A 24,107-nucleotide genomic window follows, 5' to 3' on the forward strand; every position below is an offset into this window, starting at 1 on the left:
AATTTAAAAAACTCTTGCATTTGTATCTGATAGCCTCATGAAACTGCTGGGAGGAATTCTCTCCAAGTCTTCGTCGTCATCCACTGCCTCATCAACTACCAACAGTGCCTCAAATCCCTCTTCCTCCTCCTCGTCCTCAAATAATCTAACCCTTAGTAGCAATAGTTTTACTTCTTCAGGTACCCTCAATCAATCGGTTTCCTCTCTCGGAACGAATAGTTCCATCTCAACCACAGCCATACAACGAAGTAGAAAGGAACAGTTGTTGTTGGCATCGGGAGAGTTTTGTAATCATTCTTCATCATCATCATCATCAGTACCAACTTCAGTATTCTCCTCAACAACATTATCATCCTCGGGCTCCTACAATTTATCATCATCCACTGAGACTTCTCAAAGCAGTTCAAAAAAGAAGGCATCTAAGAAAGCAAAACAGCAACAGAAATCACTTCAACAACACACTCCCCAACCACAGATACAAGCCAATACCACAACTGCCGCGCTTAATTTATCCTCCTCTCAGAACAACAATAACTTTTCGTCACCAATTCCAACTCAATCCAGCTCGTTCACTCCCAAAAAGCAAACTAACAACAAGGATTGTTATCAGCAACAGCAATCATTAACGTCGCCTCTAGTATCCACGAGTATCAGTACCAGCAACACGAACAGAGATTTGGCCCAACAAAACAGTGAGGATTTTCTTAATAGCTTATCTTTTGCATTTCCTCAAATTGAATACGAAGAAGTCATGAAAAAGATTCAACAACAACAACAACAACAGCAGCAAATGCAACGAAATGTCACCACTAAAACAGAGAGTGCTGAAGACAACAACATTACGGCAGAGAATATTGACGCCACATCAGATGGCTATGATTTTGAATATGTAAATAGGGAAGAGGAGGAAAAGTGTAACAAGAAGAATGCAAAGTCATCCTCAAAATGTTCATCATCGAAATCTAACACTGCTGCTATCACAAAACATGCTGTGCCCTCAAAATCCTCCGCAGTCAATGAGAAGAATTTGAAAACACCTCTCAAACAAAAAGTAGCAGACCACTCGAATAGTCAATCTAGCAAATCGAAAAACAAACAATCGAGTAGTGACACCGTTGAAGCTCCTTCTTCATCTGAACCTCCAGGCTCAGTAACTCCATCTAAGAGTAGAATTTCCTTAAAACCTTCAACTTCATCGAGACAACTGGCTAAGAAAAACAAATCTCTTTTGAGAAACTCTGTTTCCAAGTCATTGAGCAATTTTGGTCCAAAAACAAGCAACAATGCGTCTGATCAGGTCATTTCTGTCGTTATGGATTCTTCTCCAACCTACACTCAAGATGATGACAGTGATGACGACAATGGTCCCACCTCCAATCAAACGACAAAACAAGATGCCAATATCACTGCTATGAACTGCCATCATGATGACGACAGCGATGAAGAAATGGAGAATAGTGAAGACATTTCAACGCCCACAACACCCAACAAGAAGAGAAAGGCCAACGCAAGTTTTAGTGACTCTCCAGCATCCTCAAAGAAAAAGAAGGATTCTCTTATGATGGATAGTGTTATTAAGAAGGTCATGGAATTTTCCATTCCTAACACGCCACAGCTTGAGGAAGAAAGCCCTGCACAAAGTACTGCACTCACCATATCGCCATCTCTTTCGTACAACTCGGACTCGACATGTGGCGAGCAAGTTGGATTGGATATTTGCTCGACTTCACCTCTTGACACGCTGACGTATGAGGGAAATTTGTTTAGTACCGTCTCTGGAGCATCCTCTTGCAAAGGTATAGATATTAAGGAAGTGAACCAAAGAATTAGTTCCCTAATTACTGTCATTGAAAAGAGAAATGAACAAATTGCTCAACGTGATGCGCTCATTCTACAGCTTTCTAAAGAAAATAAGGACCTCAAGAAATTCAAGAACATGATCGAAAAGTTGGAGGATGTTGGTGTGGTGTTTTATATGAAAGCCTCAGAATTGTGCTGCAATGGATTAATGGCACGAGATGACAAATCCAAAGATTCCATGGAAGTGGTTGCTTCTTCTGTACAGCAAGGAATGAGATATATGAGAGCTTCGGCCGAGTTTGGAAATGTGGACGCCATGTTTGAGTATGCAGAGTTATTGTTAAGATATTCGAAAAACAGAAAGAACGAAGCTAAAGAATATCTCAAGAGAGCCAGTGAACTCGGTCACAAGAAAGCTGGAGTATTTTTGAAGAGTTTAGAAAACAAGGAGGAGAAAGTTCGATACGAAAAGTCTGTAGAGCACGATCATTTGTTTCTCTATGGCAACGATCCCAAGAATAACCATTCGAAAAAGAGGAGGTAGTGTTGGTTGCAATGAAAACTCAACTCATTTTAAACAACCACATTATCACACTCTTCTTGTACAAAGCCTTCCTCTCTAGTATTCTCCACAAAATAATAACAATTCTATAATTTATAATTACAATAAGCGTAAACTTAAAAACTTAATTCTACTGATGTACAAAATTCATCAAATATGAATGCTGAAAACAGAATAGAATGAGCCCTGGAAATAATGTTTTCGTAAACAACCTGACCATGTTCATCTAATTCAGCCTCTGAAAGCAATAGATTGATTTCTCTTCTCGACAGATCAAGCTCAGCTTCTTGCAATTCTCGTTTAAATTTGCCAAACGGTAAGGCTCCAGTATGACCTTCTCCTTCAGCTCTCTCGAATAAGGCCTTTAATTCTTCTTGAAGTTCCAATTTGCTCAATCCATGAACCACATCCACATCGTTGACAATTATTGGTGAAAGGAATGACTGATGAATAGAATTACTCTCGTCCGAATAGCCCAAAGGACCTTCTTCACCTCCCACTACAATTTTCAACACATTTGTAATTCGTTGACAGAAAGGAGCAATTTCCACAGTAGAGTCGTCTGCCACGTCCGATTCTGCCATGCAAAAAGCAACCATTGTGTCTGGCAGTTGATAATTGAAAATTTTCTTGAGCTCCTCCTTCACCGCGCCAACAGGTAAAGCGTCGTAACCAAAAGAGCTGTAATGCGAGTACAAAATATTGAGCAATTCCTGATCGGAAACGGTTGCTAGAAATTGTGTAATGTCACCCTCAAAGGATTGATTCTGGAAACTATCGTTGTGGTCAGCTTCAGCGATTGGTTCTTCCTCAGTGTTCTGTTCTTCTTCGGTGGTTTCTTCAGTTTCTTCCTCCTCCTCGTCGGAAGTGAATCGTTCTTGAGCTTTGACGGAGATTGGTTTTTGTGGATTTGAGGAATTGTGATGAACATCCGAAGAAGTATGTACGACCTTGAATTCGTCCATATCCTCTTCTTCTACCTCTTCCTCAGATGATGATACTTGATAATTGTTATTCTTGAATGAGGCAGGAGACAATTCTCCAATTTTTGCCACATTACTCTCGGCAATACTTTCTGCGTCTTGTTTCAGTTCCATTTCCTTGGCCAACTTGGTAAAGTAATCATATCCAAATCGATAAATATTTGAGGGTTGCACTCTCAATACTTCCCGAGTAAAATCTCTGAGGGTTTCTTGAAATTTTGGTGGCAATGAAAAATCTTTTTGATATTTGTGAGACATTTTCCAAGAATTATATATTGATTTTGTGTTGATGAACAGTTATTTTTTTTAAATTTGTAATTGTAATATTTTGAGGGCGGGAAAACTATGAAATTCATTAACCAGGAGTTACAAATGAATGGGATGACGAAAACTGACTCTGAAACGATTTATTTTAATAACAATCATCGACAATCCTTTATTTCTATTTTGTGTTTGCAATTTGCTGAATCAAAGATTCTTCGCTCATTATTTCTTTAAAAAGTCATCCTACTATTTGGAAATTCATAACAACACAAAAAAAACGCGAAAATGACTTGTCCTTCGCTTCCTTCATCACGTGCTTCCTCTTCACATCAAGCTGTTCCGAAAATTTCACTTCTTTCCATCGTTCTTCTTCTCCTATTTATTCATCATACTTTCGGATGTGATTTTTCATTACCGAATGAAAAGCCTTGTTTGGATTGGTCCTACTCGGAAGCCAATCAATGGGCTCAGCAGTGTCCCAACTCTCAATGTGGAGGTTCCTCTCAATCGCCTGTTCCAATTCTTTCTTTCCAAAATATCATTTCGTATGATCAATATTTACTTCAAGCCTTGTACAACAACGGTTCCAACCCAAACACGTTGCCCTCACTCTTGTATGATTTCTCAAATGAAACCAAACGTTCCTTAACCATTCACGGCCTGTTTCAAGAGATGAGCAAGAACTCTTTGGATTTTACCTTACTCAATTCGGGACATACCATCATGTTGAGTTTGAATGAAACATCATCGGCAATGAAACAACCCGTCTATATCGATCGTTACTTTCTAGTGAGAGAAACAAGTACTTCTTCATCATTCAACAAGAACCTTCCTTTCCGACCATCATCGGTCGCTCTCAAGGTTCCTGGATACAATAGTATTCGAGTTCCATATCGTTTGAAACAATTTCATTTTCATACACCTTCTGAACATGTATTTAATTGGTTTTCCTATGATTTGGAAGTACACTTTGTATTTCAAAGAGAGGATTTGGAAAAGGCTTTGGATGCATTGGTTCCAAGAATTACGGTTGTTGGAGTTGTGTTGCAAGCTTTGGGAATGATCGATCATCCCCTTATAGATGTTGTGGTCAGAAATAAGGATTATTTAATGAAACATGTGGGAAAACCTGTCAATACTCGTGAAGTGACAAGTGGCATGTTGTTTGATATGGTTCCTCTTCGACAAGAACTAGATCCTTTATTCTCTTATTTTGTTTATAATGGAAGTTTAACTACACCGAATTGTAATGAAAATGTCATGTGGAATGTCGTGAATCCTAACATCTTTTTAGGAGCATCACAATACATTTCATTGAATCAAATGGCTGCATTAAGACAAATCATGAATCAGGCACAACATGGAAAGAGAGAGAATTCATCCAAAGTGAGAGGACTGTCCAGTAGCACAGGTGACAACATGACAAGTACAGACAATGGTTTTTTAGGAAATAATCGACCTCTGCAATCATTGAATGGAAGAAAAATTATTAGTATTACTAGGTAATATCAACTCCAAATATCCATAACTTTATTGAGATGTTGTGTGTTCAAGGTTCGGTGTGTACAAGGTTGCTCATCAGCAGACGTTCTTTCAGTTGAAAGTCAACAATGAATCATCATCGAACAAATCATAACCAAACTTTCTTCCATTCTTCTTCTTCTTGGAGTCACTCAATTCTGTCAAACTCTTCAATAACTTTTCAATGAGCTCAACATCCTTCATTTCCTTAACAATCTCATGATCATGACGACCATGTTGTTTCAATGTGGTCTTTAACTTTTCAAAGCTTTCACCACTCAGGGCATGCAAACGAGAGACCAACTGAGCATACGCGTTGAAATTATACGAATTGTACACTAATCCATCATTCAATCTCAAATATGTGAATGATTCAATTACTTTTCCATTCGCACTCGATTGTTTCACAACTTGATCAATGGCTCCATAATTTCCATCCATTGGCAAGGCGTTTTCTCCACCATACGAAACTCCATATTGCCATGCTGTGTCACGTGTCAAAGCTACGAGTTCTTGAGGACCGCATTGACAATACGAAGGTTGAGAATTGTCGGTCATTTCGAGGCAAGTAAATTCGAAACCAATTCTGTAGCGCGAAAACATGATGGCAATGTCTTTATAGCCATTGTAATACGGAGTGTTGTAATACCCTGCAGTTAATTCGGCAGCATGACTTGCTGTTTTGAATGATGATTATTCAAAAAAAAAGAATGAATGTTTTTAAAGGTTGGTTATTAAACAAAAAAAATATTAAGGAATAAAGTTTTTCTGAACTTACATGTAAAATACCACCAGTGAATTCCAGCAACTTTTGCTGACAATTCGACATTGGGTCCAAACACATTTCTAGCTCGTGAGAGTACATTGGCACCATGTTGAATCAACATGCCACTGTACCACTGTAAGAAGAATTTACCATAAGGTGAATTGTAATTGTCACCACCATTGTCGCTGAAAAAAGCAGTTTGCCAAGGCATGGAATTGTAATAACCGGCATTGTTGGGACCAGCGTAACCCCAATTGGCATGACCAATATTGCGAGCAGAGATGGATAAATTAGAAAGCATGTACTTGTCATAACTTGTGATTCATAGTTTACAAAAAGTTTACAATTAATAATATATTATTGCAATAATACTCTTCAAAAAAAAAACCAAACTTTAAAACTCACCATTGGAAAGCACCAATTCCAGGGAAGCTCCATAAATTATTCTGTAACTGATACGAAGGATATCTCAATTCTCCGGCAGGTCCCAGTCCAACTTCAACTTTTTTCATCACTCCATTCTGCAACAAGTCTTGAAATTCTTGTCGGAAAGCCTTCATAAAATCTTCATACAAATCAACAGCAGTTCGCAATGAAGAGGATGTATTGGCTGATGAAGGAAATAACGGTACCAAATCTACTCCCAATGATAAATATTCTTCATCCCGATGACCCGTTTGATCCGTATAGAAGATGTCGGGATTTTGTTTACCAACTTGTAAGACCCATTGAGGTAATGGAATGAAAGTCGAGTCTCCAACATTGGTTCCACATTGATGGAAGGATAGAACAGCTTCTACCTGGAGTCCTACTTGTTGGCATAATTGGAAAAGTTGTCGATAGGGTGCAAAGTTGTACTGACGAGGTTGTTTCTCAACGAGGCCCCACCAAACATCAATCATGATACTGAGCGCATTGAAATATGAATTAAGGTATTGGAATGGATCATGGTTGACAAAATATTCTTGAAAGAGAAGGTACTTACCCATCGGTGCCAACACTTTTTAGTTGTTTCAAATTATCATAGAGTTTTTGGGATTGTTCAAATAACCATTCTCAGAGACAGTATCGAGAGGCATCATGACATACACTGGAATGTAGGCATGTGCAAGATGTAACACTGTTGAGTATTCAATGAGTATTGTCATGAAGAGAAGAGTCATGACAAGACCAGTTGACATTTTGAACATGATTGTTCACAAGCAGTGTCGATAATTGTACTTGTTTTTTTAGAGATGAAATTTCACTAACGGATTCGCAACAATTAATTTTAAATACTTGTTGACCGATCCAACTGTGTAATGTGAACCTACGGATCTTGCGATGGAGTTTACAACCAGGAGTTAGGTCTTGTTTTTGATGAACTATGACGAACCAAGAGCAAGCATCCGCAAGTGGCGTGCGTAAGAATTATGTGGACTTTTTTTCGTGGTCTGGAAATTCAAAAGTTGTAATCGAGTTATTTTACTTTTTATGTGAACTCCAACTCCTCGGAGTGATCGTTGCCTGACATCATCAAGTTGGTCATGATTCGTTACAAGATATTTGTGGTACCATTACACACAGGACATTATCCATCTCGAAACTCATATGGTTTGTCATTGAAGTGAAATCTTATCCTTACAATCTTTTGTAATTAACACCAAAAAAATGTCGGAAATGAATCAATCAGAACCATCCAATAATTCTAATCATCATCATCACAAGGATGGTCATCATCAGGACACAACCACTGAAAAGCAACAAAAGAATGAAACCATTTGGCAACTACTTCATTATCAGATGAAACCAAGTGGTTAACTCTGAGTCAGAGAATTCGGGAAACTGATATGCCCATGATCAATAAGATTGGTGGAATTATTTCCGAAGTGAATCATTCTCTTCAACAGCAACATAATAAGGACAGTTCATCCGATTTGGTGTATAGCCTTTGTCAAGGAATGGTTTATTTCAAACCTCCGGAACAAGCTCTTCAAACGCTCTTACAACATCAATTGATGAATAGTTGTAATACATTGGGATCAGAATTTGGTTTTATTCATAATTATTGTGAACATGATTTTGGACGAAGAGTTGTGAGAGAAAAGGTCAAGGAAAAATTACGACACATTAACAAGTTGGAACAAGTGGATGTGGTCTTGACGAGTGGTGCGAATCAGGGTTTTGTGAGCGTCTTACTCTCATTGTGTGATGTTGGAGATTCATGTTTATTGTTTGGACCTTATTATTTTAATCATTATATGGCCTTGCAAATGTTTGGAGTGAAGGTAAGTATGGTGTTTTCGATTGTTTTTTGACAATTAAATTTAACTATGTATTCAATCACACAACACATGAATGCAGCCAGTGATATTTGATTGTCACGAATGTGATGGCTATCAACCAGGTTGTGGACATTGTGATGACATGAGCCGTTTTACAGAATTTTTCGAAAATTTAATGAAACAGCAAGAAAATCAACGCAACAAATTGAAAATGGTTGTTGTGACCACACCATGTAATCCAACTGGTGCCGTCTACACACAATATCAAATCGATACAATCAGTCAGTTATGTGCAAAATATGGTGTGTGGATGGTTTGTGATGAAACTTATGAATATTTCATTTACAATGATACCAGTGTGGAACAACAGCAGCAACCAAATGCCACATCTACAAAAACTTGTTATCATTACACACCTCAAGGAGATCACATTATTCATCTTTATAGCTTTAGCAAAGCATTCAGTATACCAGGTTGGAGATTAGGTTATATTGCATATCCAAGCTCAAATACTGAACTAGCTCTACATTTAAACAAGATTCAGGACACTGTTGTCATTTCATCACCTGTGGTTTCACAACAACTTGCATTCTGTATACTCGACATGGAAGACTTTGGAAAGCCATGGGCTGAAGAGAAAATCTCAACTCTCAAACACAATAGAAAAGCCATTTGGGAAGCTATTCATGATTTGTGTCAACTTGAAAAGATGCCAGAAGGTGCCATTTACTATTGGGCAACCTTTCCAAACTTCCTCAATCAAGAACATGTCACAATGGAAAAAGAATTTCAAGTCATTGAGTGGCTCATTCGAAAGGTAATTATATTACAAATGAATTTATATAATTTATATGTAATAATGAATACTATATGATATTTGAACATGGAATGCGTCCACAACAGCACAAAGTCGCCGTTCTTCCTGGAAGCTGTTTCGGAAAGCCAGGAGGTTTCCGAATTAGCTATGCCAACGTGAGTCATCAAGTTTGTGAAATTGCAGCATCTCGATTGAAAAGCGCACTTCAAGAACTTGCCAATGGTCAATTTGAAAAAGATGATCTCGATCAATATGTTAAAACTTTTAAAAACATGAAATTTTAATTACATTGCCAACAACTGTCACTGATCGATATGCCAGGTTAGACTTTGACGGTCCAAGATATGATGGAGGAATTACCACTCTAATATTGAGACTCTTTTCCACGTGTTACTCTGCGAATGACATGGGTCTACCAGCGTTCAAGAGTGGCCTGGAATTCCTTTTGTGGGTACTCCAAAAATTATCCAATACACTGGATTGAATGAGTGTAAACCAAGTTACTTCTGTGGATGACAAGTCAATGGTAGTATACTTTTCACTAATTATTCAATGCTAGTAAACTTGTAAATCTTGCCTCAGATTCCAAAACTTTTTCATAGACTGTGAGTGAATCGAGTAATTTTTCTGCGAGCTCAGAAGGAGATAATCTTTCATCGACAAGGTTTTCAATGATTCTTTCAGTTCCCAAAAGTGGTGCATTGGACATTGGAATACTCGTTTCCATGCCATGAGGATAAAACGAAGGAGGATGTGAGTAGTCCCAATAGTTCAGTAGTGGAACATGTTGTTGATTGAAAGTTTGAGAGGTGTAATAATAATTCTGTTCATCATTTCGAGGTGAAGAAAGGTTAGGATACATCTCCTCAGGACCGTAAGAATGAGTTTCACACTGATCTCGGTGACATGCATTCTCCTCCCTTCTTCGTCTTTCTCGAAATCATATTCAATGGTGACTTGTGGATAGGTTTGAATTCCAACATGAGTTCCACTCTCATTTTGACACTTCGCATTTGGAGAACTCGAATTTTGGTTCTCTTGTGTTGAGTGATTTTGCTTGTTCTGCAATTGTTGTTGCATTCTCTCCTTTCGTTCTTGCTTCAACGTGGCCAATTCTTGTTTGACTTTTTCTTTTCGTCTTTTTCGTTCCAATAATTCTTCTTGTTTCTTCTTTTCTCTTATTGTGCTTATAATGTTAAACGGGTCATCTTGAGTGACTTCTGCTGGATTGAGAAGTGATATTAACTTTTTCGTGTGTTTCTCCTTCTTCTTCTTGTTGGGATGAGTTTCTTGTTTTTTCATGAGTGAAAAGACCATCTTTTTGATTTCATCTTTCTTTGTGTAAAATTCATTAGAAAATGATGCCTCTGACGATTGATCGTCATCTTCAATAGTGAGCGTTTTGCAAGATTCAAGAGGTTGAACAGGAATTGATTGTTTGATTTCAGAATGGTTGTTGTCATGATCATTTTCTGAAATGGTGAGTGGAGTTGGAATTGATTGGAGAATTTCACAACTGTCATTCATTTCTTTCGATTGAATTTCGTGTATGGTTTGTGTTGTTGTCTCAAAGTCCTGTGGAATGAGCTTGCTCGATGGCTTCTTTTGTAATAATAAACGTGGAGACTTCTTAACTGAAGAATTGCTTGGAATTGACAATTGTTCATCCAATGCTCTTGGATGATTCTGTGAAATTTCCTTCTCTTGTTCTGCGAAGAATGTTTTCTCCTTCGTGAGATTGATGATTGTTTCTTGTTCTTCTTTTCATGTTTGAGAGTTTCTTCACTTTCACAATGACAAGTGTATCCGTCATGGAAGAATCTGACACATCTTCGACATGGATCGACGATGAAGGACGTGACAATGACAGTTCTGGATGGTTGGTATCGGCCCAAAAGCTTGTCGCTCAACTTGTTCTCTCAGCTTTGCATCATTGAAGAGATTCTTCTTTTTAGGTGCAGTGAAACTTGCAAATTCAATTTCTGAATCTTCATTGTTCCCTTGAGCCAATTTGTCATTTTCTTCAATGCTGTCCACTGTCGAATGCTCATATGGAGGTCACTTTTAGGTAAAAGTCCAAACCTCAATTGAGCACGTTCAAAATATTCAATCCTACATGAAGGTTGTTCTTGATCATGTTCCAATGAGATGGTTTCAGGTAGGTGTTTGTTCTCTGGCTGACCATTCATCACAAGAGAATGTGATTCGTTCTTTTTTTCATCTCCAAACATGTTGGGTGTTTCTGGTTTGTGATTTGTCTCAGAATGAGTCTGAGAATTGATCTCCTCTGAAACTTGTATTTCTTTCGAACTTGTTTTTCGTGACAAATTCATAATCAACGATTGAATCGCTGTTGAAAAATTATTGTTGCTACTTGAACAATTGTTCAGGACGGGTCTATCTGATTTGGAGATTATATCTGGTTGCTGAAATTCTTGATTCTCTGAAATATTCAATTTAGAGAATGATTCGTTTGCTGGTAATGTTGGATTAGATACCTGTTCTTTCTGACTCGGTTGTTGTTTTGCTGCTGCTATCAACGACAATGCTTCTTCGATAATTTTTCTTCTGTGTTCATCTTGTTCCTTAGACGTCGTGTTGTTGTTGACCTCCGAGTCGATACGTTCTCCATCTTGTTGAATGACTGAATTTGTCACCTTAAAACAATACTTGTCACTCTTACTCTTATATGTTTTGGGGTCAAGATCTGACAACTTGGCAGGTGCTGACCAATTAGACCATGTCGAATCCTCACTTTGTTCATCACTTTCTCGTAGTTTGAAATGTGACATGTGAAGATCAAGTTTCAAGTGGTGCATTTCTCGTCGTTTCTTTTCTAAGGCAATTTTTTTAGCAAGTCTGCGTTCTGCCATAATTTTCTCGTGATCTTCGGCGAGTTTTTCTCGCACTTTCTTACCATATTCCTTAACTCGTTTTCGAGGATCCATGACTTGATGAGATGATTTTTCTTCTTGTTCCAATTGTTTTTTCAAAAATTCTGGCATTTCTGGTTTGTTTTTCGAAGAGGATACAGTCTTTTCTTTTGAAGCATTCTCTCTAAGCTCCTTAAAAACATCGTGTACGTATTCGTCAAGTTTTTGAGTAATTCTTTTCGGCGCTTCTTGTTGTTGACAATTTCTTGTTTTTGTTCTTCCTGTTTTTTACGATCTCGTTCTTGTTTCATTTTCATAAATTCTTTCACCTTTTCTTCATCATAGGGTTTTTTCCTTGCAAGGTAGTAAGGAGTGACCACAGTCGACTCTTGCCGTTGTTTTGATAGTTTTTCTTCTTGTGCCTTTTTTCGTTTCATGTATTCTTTAATCTCTTGTTCATTGTAAGGTTTTTGTCTTTTCTGATAATACGGTGTGTAATCATATTCTTGTACTGTTGAAAATGGTTTTTTCTGATCTGATTTTTTAGGAGGTGTTTGGGATTTGGTACAAGTTGAGTTTTTGGAGCTGAGAGCGAAATTTTACATGTTGAATCTTTGATGTTAACATCCCTACTACTTGTCGAAGATGAATTTAAGATTGTTGAATGATTCAGGTCAGTTTCTGTTTTGTGTTGAGACGTAGTGGTTGTTAAATGTTCTTGACAAGTGGCAGTTCGTGAAATGATATTTTGTGTTGATAATTGAATTTTTGCAGAATCTTGTTCCTCTTCATCGTGATGATCCTCAAAATCTTCAAACGATTCGTCTTCCTCTTCCAAAACATGAGACGATGTATTGGTCACAATTTTTTCCTCTGATTGATTTACATTTTCCTGTATTGTTGCTACAGCTATGATATGATCGGACTCTTTCGATGGATGATGAAATTCTTTAGAATTTTGAACTTCATCATCATCATAGATGTTTCCATAAATATCATCTCCGAATGATGAAGGATATTCTTGTTGTTGTTGGTGTACTTCTTCATCATCATTCATTGAGGATGGAATATAAATTGGTTCATCCAAATGTTCTTCATGATTAGGTTCATGAAATGATTCATGCTCGTCGTTATACTCCTCTTCGGGTTCATAATTTTCAAAACTGTCGTCCTCAAAGTCTTCCATCCCGAATCTTCTTGTTGACTGTACAGTTCGATCAATAATTTAAAAATTGTTTTTGAAAAATGTTTGAGATGGCGGGAAATTTTGGCGCCCTAGCAATAATTCCTTCTGATGAATCTCAGTTTCTGAACGAGAAGCTGTTGTTTAATTAAATGGCTTTGTGCATGCTTTTCGATATTTGTTTTTGGGAATTAGAATGAAGGGTGTTGTTTGACAGCGGTTGAGAAGGCAGTGCTGATTGTATTTTTGTTTGATAAAACTCAACAAACAACAAATCTTTCTTTAAGTTTCAACGCTGGATATTTTACGTTGCTGTTTATTCAAACGCAATACAAAGGGGTATGTTTATGAGATAGATAACAATAACAAGAAACCCTCACTAAGCGCACGTTTGGAGAACTATTATTGGGCACACTTGATTTGTTCTGTTTCGATTGTAAACAATAAATGAGTTTGGTTAAGCATAAGAATAAATTACAAAATATTTATTTTCACGAAAATTCAACTCTCACACTTGTTTTCCTTAACATGACTCAATCTTCATACATACTTGCTGACCACAAATGATTCGCATATTTCTCCACTGTCTCACGTTGCATTAAATCATGAATCATGGCTTGTGGAATATTTTCTGGATAATACGCTCCCATGAGTGGTCCTGTAATCGCTCCATATGTGTCTGCATCTGCACCAATCATGACCACAAAAACTATGGACTCAAATCCTTTGGGCTGTTTTTCGAATGGCCATTTGGGTAAATGAGAAGGTGCTGGAATGGGTGTGAAATTGGTGTAGTCGTCTTGTCGTGTGGAGCGTGAATGATACAGAGCCCATAATGCAATTTTCAAACTTAAAATACTCCATCCACTCACATTCTTGTAATTGTATTCATATGGCTCGAATGTTTCAAAATCTTGTAATTCATTTACAAGTTTTGTTTCTGCCATTTCGAGAGCAATTTTTCCACCATTCACTCGAACCCATTCAGTCAACACTGAATGATATTTTGTCACAGATCCAGTTTCCACTTTCTGATACAAATATTTGGATTTAAACTCAAACCATTCACCAGTGTGGCCTTTCAATAATTCTGAAATTGTTTTTGATGTAGGATATTCGAGTGGTAAATTGTTATTGTGAGCTTGCAATGCTTTGTGAATTAAAATGGTATGAATAATACATGGAAGTACCGCCTCAAATGAATAATGTGTTATGATCGAATGTAAAATAGTCCATTCCAAAGCTTGCATCATGTCACTGGTCAACAATGGAATGACCCCATTTCTCATTAACGCTCCATTCGCAGGTTTTGACTCGTTTTCATTAAATAATTCTAAACTTCCTCTGTACCAACCATTTTCATCACAATTTTGATCCAAATACTTCTTGGTTTTCAATAACGCTTGTCGAGTTGTGAATCCAACATCTTTCGGATCTGTGTCAAGCCATTCCAAATATTGTTGAGTGACATGTTTTGGATCGAATTGTGACTTGAGCAAGTAAAAACTTTTGACAATACAAAGCGCCATCTTTGGAAATTGTTGTTTCAGTGTTTACAGTCCATTTCATGTATTAAATGTCGTCATTTACGAAAATTTTTTGTTGATCACCACACAAATGAGAAACAATTTGTTTGGATTATAAAATATCAAACCTACATCACCATCATCGGTGGATTCACCCTTCTTCCAAGTAAAATTGCTTTGTAATTGAAAAGGCCATCCAGTACTTTCTTTCGAAATTAATTTCGGAACCTCAAGTTTTGGATGTTTAAATTCACTGGTTGAGCCTAAACAATCTCCAATGAGCAATCCATATAATACAGCTCTTTTTCTTGAGCTTTCGGAATTGGAAAAATCAACACATGATGGTTGACCTTCTGATGGTTGAATGCTGCTGGCACCAGTTGTTGTCAACATTTTTTTACAATGTCGGGCAGTTTGAAAACACCAAAAGAAAGATACGTTGATGTTCAATGTTCATAGTTTAGCACTTTCAACATTGCTGTCTACCTTAATGAACTTTTTGAATTTTCAGACATGAATTCTCATGAAGAGAAACAAGTGAACTCCTTCGCTCGCATTAATTTTTCAAAAAGAAACAAATTTTAAAAATTCGTGATGATTGTTTTGGAGTGATTCGCGTGTTTTTTCCGTTAAATTATTTATTGATTTTAAAATTTATCTCTTCATCATTGTTGTTGGCAGCCATTACATCGTAGTATGAACCAACAACAACCACATCCTTGCAATCCAAATGAGCAGAAACAAGTTGTACATTCTCATCCTCTCGGAAATAACAACAACATCATTCCTGTTGATGATTATTTTCATCATCCACCTCACTCTCATGCCCATGTACCACTTGTTTCGGTTCCTACCTATTGCTCTCATCAGACCATACCTACCACCACGATGGTTCATAGTACAAGCTCAATTCAAGAGCAGCAGCAACCACTCCCACAGCAACAACAACCTCTATTCATCGGCAACGTTTCATATCCAATAATTTCCAACAATAACATTCCATCGTTCAATTGTTCATCGTGTCCCACGTCGGGAATCCCATCATCATCCCCTCTTATGAACCATGAAGACTCTTCTCATTATTACGGTCATCAACATCTTAAAAAACGTAAATTGAGTACCAATCATCATCACCATGATCACAGTGTAAAATCACCTTCATTATCGCCGTCTCCTGAACCAACTTCCCTAGCCTCTACCCTTCCCAATAACAATCCTAGCACTTCTTCCAATTTATATCACAATTCAAATAATAATAATAATTTATATGGCCACATTCCGACCTCTCTTGCTAATGGCTCAATTCATCAAATTTCATCAAAAGTCACAACACCATCCAGCAGCGGTCTTGACGTTCCTCGAAACACAAATATTGGAAGCTCCACAACAAGCCCTTCCTATGAAGTTGAAAGCATTCCGACCCGACTATTCATGGGTGAGCAAGTTCGTGTTCGAATTTGCGAAATTCCAACCATTCTACATCAATTTCAAAGCATGTGTCAAAGTGGTGACCACATTCATCATGCTGTTTCGCTCGAAAATTTAACAATTTGCTTTCAGAAAGAGGGTTTATTTAACATTCAAATTCCATGCCAATTAGAAGGTGCGGATTGCATTGTTTTCCGAGTGCCTGGCCGTGAGACATTTCTTCCATTCATGCAACAAGAAGGGAGTATCATCAATTCACAAAGAAGAAGCCCAATCCATTCATCTGCATTGCATCACTGTGCTGTGACCATATCTGCAAGAAACAGCATTCCGAACGGAGGAGATTGCCTCATGATACTCATGCATCAAGCTTGTTGTTCCATAGTATGTATGGAATCTTGCGACATGATCAATCTTGTAGGAGGTTGTTTTGGCCAAAACCCAAAACGATTACGAGACTTGTTGATACAACTCAAAGAACGGTATGCAGAAGATTTTGGAGCCATGCTTCATGCAGAAGATGAACATCCTCTTACTGAACCATTTAGATCTTTTTTGAAAATTGTGGCGGAAATTGGAAAAGGATCAAATGGTTTTGTTTATGTTGTCAAATCAAAGGCTCTCAACATGTCACATTTGGAAATACCATTCTGGATTTCAAGAAAATTAGCTCTCAAGCAATGTTTTTTTACAAATCCTGTAAAGGTTCAAGAATATGTGGCAATGGTAGGTTATATATTTTAAGAGAATTTGTTGAGGTAATTGATGAAAAATTCACTCACTTTTAAAAATATTGTGAAATTACATGTTGCATCCCACACAGCATCGTTCAATTATGGAAATTTCAAAAAATCCAGAGTCACACATTGTGGATATTTATGATGTACAAACAGTCCAAGTAGAGGAATCGAACACCCATGTAGTTGAAATGGTAATGCAAAAAATGGACTATGATTTATATTCATACACCAGACGTTATTTGAAAGGATCTCTCTCCCTGAATACTCTTAAAACTCTATTCTCAATTATCAAACAAACAGTGAGTGGTATTCTATCGATTCATATGGCTGGCTATTGTCATTTGGATATCAAGGAAGCAAATATCATGCTCAATAGAGACAAATTAGTTAAATTAATTGACTTTGATTTTTCTACTACATCCAATGCGGTATTATCTGGTAAGCATGCTACTTCTTGTTGTTCGATCGATTGACGAAGACCTGTTTGCTATAATAATGATAAACAAACTCATAAGGGAGGAGAGGTACCATATTATATTTATCTCCAGAAATGGCTAATATTAAGGAGGTCACAAAACCTATTGACAAATGTGATGTTTGGAGTTTGGGAGTTGTCATTTTAAATATCATGAGAAAAGTCCAACAATTCAAAAAATATGATATTGTTAAAATTGCTTCCAAAGACATGCTTGTTGATGACGATCATACAGTATTCATTGTCGGTAATGCTAAGCAACAGAGCTCTGTGGACTCTCTTATTGAAAAAGTTTGTCTTCTCGATTCGTCATCATTCAGCAATGACTCGGAAGTTACTCGTTATATGCACGTAATTTCTCAACTACTCACCAACATGCTCAAGCTTGATTATAATGAAAGATATTCTGTGAACGAGCTTTGGAATTATATGGAAAAAATGTCCAAAGAACTGTAGAAAATACTATTGCAACCATACAAATTCTAGGAACTAATTTAATTAACCAGATCCGAAGGGTTGGATTCATTTACTCCATCGATTATTTTTGATCTTTCTATCGGCCACTTCCAAAATCCTACCTATGAAATTCCTCATTAAGGTAGGTCAGTACAGAATCACGAAATTAAACAATGTCAAGAAATTTACATTTTCGAAAGAGATGTGCATGATATCTATATGAGACTATGAACTCATTCAAAAGTGGCAACATGCATGTCATTGAAAAATTTTGCGTCACCTCCCCACCCACCAAACATGTACAACTTGTGGTTTAAAATGACGCAGCATGCACTTTCTCTCTTTGGAGGTGGGTTGATCTGCTTCAATAATTTCCATTCATTCGTGGATGTATTGAAAGAAAAGCATTCTCCAGAACATTCTGAACCAGCTGCTTTGTTCGTTTTGATAAGAACACGATTTGAAACGCTGAAACTTACTAAAACCGCCGTAAAGAAATAAGTATCCAGTTTCCTCATCCAACACACAAGAATGACGACCTCTCTTTGAGGGAATGTCGCCACTACATGTCAACAACTTCCACGTTTTTCTTTCACATCGTACACAAAGGTATCATTGTAACGACCACAACCTTAAAAGTATCTGTAAAATTCCCGTTTACAGAAGTTAACACTTACCCAATCCACAGGTCACTAAAAATTGAGGCATTGATGGAATACTCCCCACCAACGTTATCAAACCTCCATATGACGATCTAGGCAAGGGTACATCTCCTTTCATAGAATTGACACATTCCCACTCATTCTTCTCAAAGTGATATCGATACATGTCACCATATTTCTTATTCCCAATTCCTCCATAGAGATACATGTATTTTCCAACGACAGCACAAGAGTGAGCGCTTCTTTCTGGCGGCGAACATGACGATGCATTGTTGGGCTTGAGTTGTTTCCATTCATCTTGTGCTACATCATATTCATAGAGATCATTGGTTTTACCCTCATTGGTCCAACCTCCAAAAACATACAACTTGTAATTCTTGACCACTTCGGTTGTACTGTCTTTGGGTGATAATGTTTGAATTTCTCTGCAACACAAAGAAGCCTTACATCTCCGAGAAGGGGCGTTCTCCATCGAAGCCTTCAACCACTCATTGCTCCTAGTATTGAAAATATACAATTCATTGTATCGTCTGGATCCGAGGCCACCAAACACTGCAAATCGATATTCATCAATGATGGTATGACTAATTCCACCTCCTGTGGGGAGATTATCTCCTTGTGTGCTGTAAGGAATGTGTTCCCATCTCAAGCTGAGTGGTGTTGACATTTTTTTAAATGAATAAGGAACGAATGATCGTGACCTTAACAGTAATGATAAGCGCAAGATGATTCTTATGCTGTCATTGATTCCGATACAAAACCACAACTGGCACAAGGACAAACTCTTTGCTGTCATTTCACGATGAAATCATACAAGGTTTCAAAATGAACATTGCATTTATTAACAAATGGAATTCTGAAAACTTTTGCCTTGGTTGACAATGTGATCACAGGTACGATATCAATTCAAAACGATGGATATTGTGCATTTCTGAAATAACAGTAGAATCAGAAGAAGACAAGAAGCGAAATAATAATAGCACAACGTCAATGATGAATATTCTTGCATCTGCATTTTAAAAAGCAGCTGCAATCACAACCCAGACAGTGCAGATCAAAAAAAATGTCTGAAAGATCCACCCCATTTCATCAAATTCGTGATGTCATGTTTGAAATCTTCTCATTCTCTCTTGCACCCTCTGTATTTTTCAAATATTCGCTTGTTTGCAAGTGTTGGAATGATCTCATCAGTTCCGATAATTATTTCAAGCAACATCGAACACTAACAGCTCCGAAGAAATCCTCGAATCAAGAAAATCAATCTTCACCACCTTCCTCTACATTTCTCAACGACACCTTTACATGCTGGATTGAATACATGTCTTATCTCAACTCTGAACTCTATGAAAGTTTACTATCATTTCGAAAACATATAAAATCAGTTAAAAAGGGTTCTGAATATTTTAGCAGAACTGAAATTACTTTCGAATTTTACGAAAATGATGAACAGAGAGAATACACCTTCACCTGTGAAAAGTCAAATCGAAGAAATCAGGTTTCCATTTTGGCTCAAGTTTTCAAAAGTGAAGACGAATTAAAAAGACGCACAGTTACCTCGATTGATGAATGTGAACTAGTTCCAAATAATTATGTATCGAGTAATGAAAGCTTGGAAACTCCTGTAAACAAGATTGAAGTGATTGGTTATTTTGTGCAAATGCAGAATGGAAAATCTATTGAGAGACGATCTTATTTTTCTTTTATGAAATGGTTTCTATCCTTTCGAGAGCGATATTTTCCTTGCTTGTCAAATGTAATGTTTTTAATGGCGTTAGAATTTATTATTGATTGTGATTTACCTCACTATTCTCATCTCAATCCAAGAGATACTGTCCTTTTACACGCCTATTTTGAAAATTTTAAATATCAAGCAAACAATGATGAGTGCAATTTAGTGTTAAAAAGTATACACCTTTACCAAAAAGATGTTAAAGGATACGAATCTTTATGGGCTCCACTGCTTAAGAATCTTAACTCTAGTTCATGGACGCGTTTGGAAAAATTAATTCGAAACGGTTATTCTTATCCCTTGAAAGGATTGCGTGACATTTGTCTGAATTTTCCATACGATCAAAAAAAGTGTCAATTTTTGCGACTTTATTTGAATTGGAATAAGGATATTTCACTGAAAGATTTATGTCAAGATGAGAAAAACAAACAGGAATTCTCTCTTCAAATTCAACATAATTATTGCAAAGCATTTTGTGAAACACTTGTTGAAAACTGTCTCGACATTGTGAAAGAAACGTCCTCGTATTTATTATACATTCTCAATGATGATGGAGAAGTTAACTATGAATTGTTGGATTATTTGAAAGAGAAGATACCAAATTTTTATTCTCCATGTGATTTACGATTATCAACAAAATCTCAATTGTGCAGTAATGATTTGGAACGAATTCGCCATTCTTCAACAGCCAAATGTATTCTATTTTGTGAAAATGAAAATCAAAAGAAGGAGATGGAACGAGATTTTTCAGAATATAAAGGAGGAAAATTCAGTATGACCATCGAGACAATTGATACAGCGTTTGCCATTTCTCAAGAAGAACATCAACACACAGAAAATACAAGCATGATTGAAAAGGAAGAAATTCTCTCCAATAATCTCAAGGAGAAATATGGTCATTATAGCACCTTCTTCTTCTATGAACAACGTACACTATTGTACAACCACAATGAATGTCGATATGAACTGACTTTGGGTTGTGTGAACAAATTGAAAGTATTGTTGTCATGTATGCAAGGAAAGAGATTTTGTGTAATAATGTTACCTTTTTTTTCAAAGAGTGTAAACACCAAGCCATTAGAAAGGGAATTTACAAAGTTGAGAGAGTATCAAGTTTATTTGCTAGTGTCGCATCACTTTGATTTGCCTACACATTTTCCTATTTTTGAAGAATTGGCATGTTAAAGATCAATTGACAATTAACTTCTCAAAGCAAGCTCACGAATATCCAAACTTCCATCTAACATGTTATTTGAATGATCATGTGATATCTTATTTCAATCTCAGTGAATCGTCCAATTCGTGCATGATTAATTTGAACGGACCTGTCACTTTTCAATTAGACTGCAAGCTCACTAAAAAATTTCCTCGTTCTTTTCACAAAAAAAGAGTTCAAAGCTTCCCTCAATTTTGCTTCTGTTTATTATTCTCACACAGCCACACCATTCACATTCGTACCTAATCGATGACCAGCACCATTGAAACAACATCTTACGGCAACGATAAGAATAATAACATCCTCTCTCCTCCAACATCCAACAACAATAATCATCAACGATTTTCAACAAGCGCTACGTCCACATGCACCATGGTTTCAACAACAAATTCTTCGATTCAATCCGGAGGCATTTCAGAAACATCGATGGGTATTAGTTCTTCTTCTTCATCGGTAACGACCAAGACAACGTCGACAACAACAACAAATGGTATTCAGATTGGAGTTGTTTCATCACCATTGATGAACATGTTTGAAAAGGAAATGGTTGTAAATCCATGTGGCGCTTCAGTGTTGGAATTGAGTAAGGATCATGTGGTCTTGTTGGTAGTGATCAAGTGGTTTGGATGTCCATTATGTCAAAGTATGTCGTTAAATAATTTCTTTTTAAAAAAAATTAATTTTGTAAAATGTGAAATTTTGTGTGAAAATGAAATATATAGGTGTCATTTCTCGAATTCAAGAATATTTACCATCGTTTCTCATGATGAACATAGTTCCCATCATTTGTCATCAAGAAAATGAAGAAAAAGCCTCTTCCAAATTAGCTCATACCAATTTAATGAACTGTCGTGTCACTTCACAAGTGAAAACTAATCTCCTGGTCCGGAGTGCAGGTCTTTTCAAACACTTTCTTGCAATGCCAGCCATTCTAAAAGCATTATTTAAAGAGTGTAAGAAACTATTTTTGCCTTCGATAAAAGATTTTCGACAAATGAACATTTTAACACATTTTGGAATGTTATTGGTTCAGAATGGAGTTGTAGAATCTAATTATGCATTTACCAAGATCAGCGAAAGACCTGATTTTGGAAAATTTATCTTTCATCTGAGAAGGAGATGGATTTGAAAAAAGAATTTGAAAATGCCTCAAAACCAGACATTCCCAAGTTATTGAAATTATTTCCAAATATGAAAGGAATTTTTAAGGAAGGAAAGAAAAAGAGGTTACAAATAACATCGAGTTTGGGACATGAATTAGAAACTCCTCGAGGAGACCACAAAGGTGCATCTTCTCCATTGTCGAATAGTGTTGCAGAATCGAATACTTCATTCTCCACTCAACTCGATCAAATTCTTGAAAATGTCACCATGAGAACATATTTTAAGGCTTTTCTAAGTAATATTTTCAGTTTGGAATTGGTCATGTTTATTGAACAAGTGAATGTATACAAGGTGTTGTGTAAAGCACACACTTCCAAAATGCAAAAACAATTACAAATGCAACAACAAATGTCAGAATATGAATTGACAATTATGGACATTCAAACACCACCCAATGAACGAAATGAACGAGTCTTATCCTACAATGGTAATGAAATGCATTCTCTGGGAGAAGATCATCAAGTGTGTGCTCAACAAATTATTGAGACTTTCTTTGAAGAAGATTCCATATTTGAAATTAACACCTCTCAAAAATTGGTCCAACGAATGAAATTGAGAATGCAAAACGAAGGTTGTGTGATGGATTTATTTGATGAGCTTGTCAGAGACATCAAAGCAACCATGCTCTATCCATTATATTCGTCGTTTGAAACGACTGATATTTACAAGTCCATGAGTGAACGGATGGAACGAATGAAAAAAATGAAATAACCATACACGTGATACTTTTTTTGATACTAAACAACAACGAGTTTCTTTATTGAATTCATGAATTAAATGATAAAGTTCTATTCACGCAGAATGAAATAATTGGAAAACTTTTGGTTGACATCAGTTTACAAAAAAAATGAAACGAAAGATCAGTGCGGAGGGGATGGTAAGCTCGGACAATTCTTCAGAAATCAATAATGATGGAAGAGAACCTCCAAGTAAAAAGGAAAAGCAATATTCATCAAATCACGTGTTTAGTATTTTACGTGAATATGATCCGTATATTTTGCAGAAAATATTTTCATATTGTCATCCGAAATTCATGTTTGAAACATTGATGATCACTTGTTCCGAATGGTATTTGAACTATTTTCAAAAGAAACAGTTTGTTTTGTTTTTGAAAGAATGGTTGTTGGAGAGATGGAAGTTCTTGATTCGAGATTTGGACACTCATGAGCTTGATGATGAACAAAAGAGTGCTATCATACCAGACGTGTTACAAAAGTTTAATACAGAAATGAAAGATGAAAAAATTGAACAGTTACTCAAGTATGGGTTGCGATTCTTGAAGTTGTTTTTAAATGAACATCCTTTTAAGAGAAGGAAAACAACAGATACTATGAGCGATGAGGATGACGAGGACGAAGAAGATGAAATCTTGGAAGAAGAGTCCACACAATCTGAAAATGAGGAAGAGAGGAAGATGAAGAAGAGAAAGAGAGCGAAGATGAAGAACCTCATCTAGATGTGGCCAATAATTCCAATGGATCCTGCTACAAGCACCAACTAGCTCTCGTTGCTATTCTTTAGAAATTATTTTCACCATTGATACGCAGCCACTTTATAAACTGAATTGGGAAAATGGGTACTCAATATTTGACAGCAGCGAGGGAAATATTATTAATGTGTTGCATGATGGAAACGCTGTGTTTGCAAATTTTTACGGTGGTTATTATTACCCTGACTA

At 36.7% G+C, this 24,107-nt stretch overlaps 12 protein-coding genes across 12 annotated transcripts; 7 read left to right on the forward strand and 5 right to left on the reverse strand.

Moving 5' to 3' along the window:
* Positions 1-37: 37 nt before the first annotated feature.
* C9374_004104 (uncharacterized protein) lies at positions 38-2,344 on the forward strand (the record flags this gene model as incomplete). The annotated part of the gene is made up of 1 exon (XM_044693707.1): positions 38-2,344. The coding sequence occupies one exon, from the start codon at positions 38-40 to the stop codon at positions 2,342-2,344; it is 2,307 nt and encodes a 768-aa protein (XP_044549112.1).
* Positions 2,345-2,478: 134 nt separating this feature from the next.
* C9374_004105 (uncharacterized protein) lies at positions 2,479-3,603 on the reverse strand (the record flags this gene model as incomplete). The annotated part of the gene is made up of 1 exon (XM_044693708.1): positions 2,479-3,603. One exon carries the CDS (start codon positions 3,601-3,603, stop codon positions 2,479-2,481), a length of 1,125 nt encoding a protein of 374 aa, XP_044549113.1.
* Positions 3,604-3,894: 291 nt separating this feature from the next.
* Positions 3,895-5,115, forward strand: C9374_004106 (uncharacterized protein; the record flags this gene model as incomplete). The annotated part of the gene is made up of 1 exon (XM_044693709.1): positions 3,895-5,115. The coding sequence occupies one exon, from the start codon at positions 3,895-3,897 to the stop codon at positions 5,113-5,115; it is 1,221 nt and encodes a 406-aa protein (XP_044549114.1).
* An 87-nt stretch (positions 5,116-5,202) lies between these two features.
* On the reverse strand, positions 5,203-7,077 carry C9374_004107 (uncharacterized protein; the record flags this gene model as incomplete). Its single annotated transcript, XM_044693710.1, has 5 exons — positions 5,203-5,807; positions 5,909-6,210; positions 6,302-6,802; positions 6,882-6,896; positions 6,986-7,077. The coding sequence occupies 5 exons, from the start codon at positions 7,075-7,077 to the stop codon at positions 5,203-5,205; spliced, it is 1,515 nt and encodes a 504-aa protein (XP_044549115.1).
* Positions 7,078-7,725: 648 nt separating this feature from the next.
* C9374_004108 (uncharacterized protein) lies at positions 7,726-9,261 on the forward strand (the record flags this gene model as incomplete). Its single annotated transcript, XM_044693711.1, has 3 exons — positions 7,726-8,163; positions 8,240-8,977; positions 9,064-9,261. 3 exons carry the CDS (start codon positions 7,726-7,728, stop codon positions 9,259-9,261), a joined length of 1,374 nt encoding a protein of 457 aa, XP_044549116.1.
* A 257-nt stretch (positions 9,262-9,518) lies between these two features.
* On the reverse strand, positions 9,519-13,036 carry C9374_004109 (uncharacterized protein; the record flags this gene model as incomplete). Its single annotated transcript, XM_044693712.1, has 5 exons — positions 9,519-9,800; positions 9,851-10,622; positions 11,060-12,042; positions 12,111-12,385; positions 12,484-13,036. The coding sequence occupies 5 exons, from the start codon at positions 13,034-13,036 to the stop codon at positions 9,519-9,521; spliced, it is 2,865 nt and encodes a 954-aa protein (XP_044549117.1).
* Positions 13,037-13,566: 530 nt separating this feature from the next.
* On the reverse strand, positions 13,567-14,952 carry C9374_004110 (uncharacterized protein; the record flags this gene model as incomplete). The annotated part of the gene is made up of 2 exons (XM_044693714.1): positions 13,567-14,562; positions 14,692-14,952. 2 exons carry the CDS (start codon positions 14,950-14,952, stop codon positions 13,567-13,569), a joined length of 1,257 nt encoding a protein of 418 aa, XP_044549118.1.
* A 303-nt stretch (positions 14,953-15,255) lies between these two features.
* Positions 15,256-17,658, forward strand: C9374_004111 (uncharacterized protein; the record flags this gene model as incomplete). The annotated part of the gene is made up of 3 exons (XM_044693715.1): positions 15,256-16,713; positions 16,811-17,165; positions 17,243-17,658. 3 exons carry the CDS (start codon positions 15,256-15,258, stop codon positions 17,656-17,658), a joined length of 2,229 nt encoding a protein of 742 aa, XP_044549119.1.
* Positions 17,659-17,891: 233 nt separating this feature from the next.
* On the reverse strand, positions 17,892-18,987 carry C9374_004112 (uncharacterized protein; the record flags this gene model as incomplete). The annotated part of the gene is made up of 2 exons (XM_044693716.1): positions 17,892-18,136; positions 18,336-18,987. 2 exons carry the CDS (start codon positions 18,985-18,987, stop codon positions 17,892-17,894), a joined length of 897 nt encoding a protein of 298 aa, XP_044549120.1.
* A 396-nt stretch (positions 18,988-19,383) lies between these two features.
* Positions 19,384-21,234, forward strand: C9374_004113 (uncharacterized protein; the record flags this gene model as incomplete). Its single annotated transcript, XM_044693717.1, has 1 exon — positions 19,384-21,234. The coding sequence occupies one exon, from the start codon at positions 19,384-19,386 to the stop codon at positions 21,232-21,234; it is 1,851 nt and encodes a 616-aa protein (XP_044549121.1).
* A 280-nt stretch (positions 21,235-21,514) lies between these two features.
* Positions 21,515-23,140, forward strand: C9374_004114 (uncharacterized protein; the record flags this gene model as incomplete). The annotated part of the gene is made up of 3 exons (XM_044693718.1): positions 21,515-21,908; positions 21,988-22,148; positions 22,382-23,140. The coding sequence occupies 3 exons, from the start codon at positions 21,515-21,517 to the stop codon at positions 23,138-23,140; spliced, it is 1,314 nt and encodes a 437-aa protein (XP_044549122.1).
* Positions 23,141-23,276: 136 nt separating this feature from the next.
* C9374_004115 (uncharacterized protein) lies at positions 23,277-23,885 on the forward strand (the record flags this gene model as incomplete). The annotated part of the gene is made up of 1 exon (XM_044693719.1): positions 23,277-23,885. One exon carries the CDS (start codon positions 23,277-23,279, stop codon positions 23,883-23,885), a length of 609 nt encoding a protein of 202 aa, XP_044549123.1.
* Positions 23,886-24,107: the final 222 nt, after the last annotated feature.

This window comes from Naegleria lovaniensis (assembly GCF_003324165.1).
Source record: "Naegleria lovaniensis strain ATCC 30569 chromosome Unknown tig020, whole genome shotgun sequence".
Classification (NCBI taxonomy): Eukaryota; Heterolobosea; class Eutetramitea; order Acrasida; family Naegleriidae; genus Naegleria; species Naegleria lovaniensis.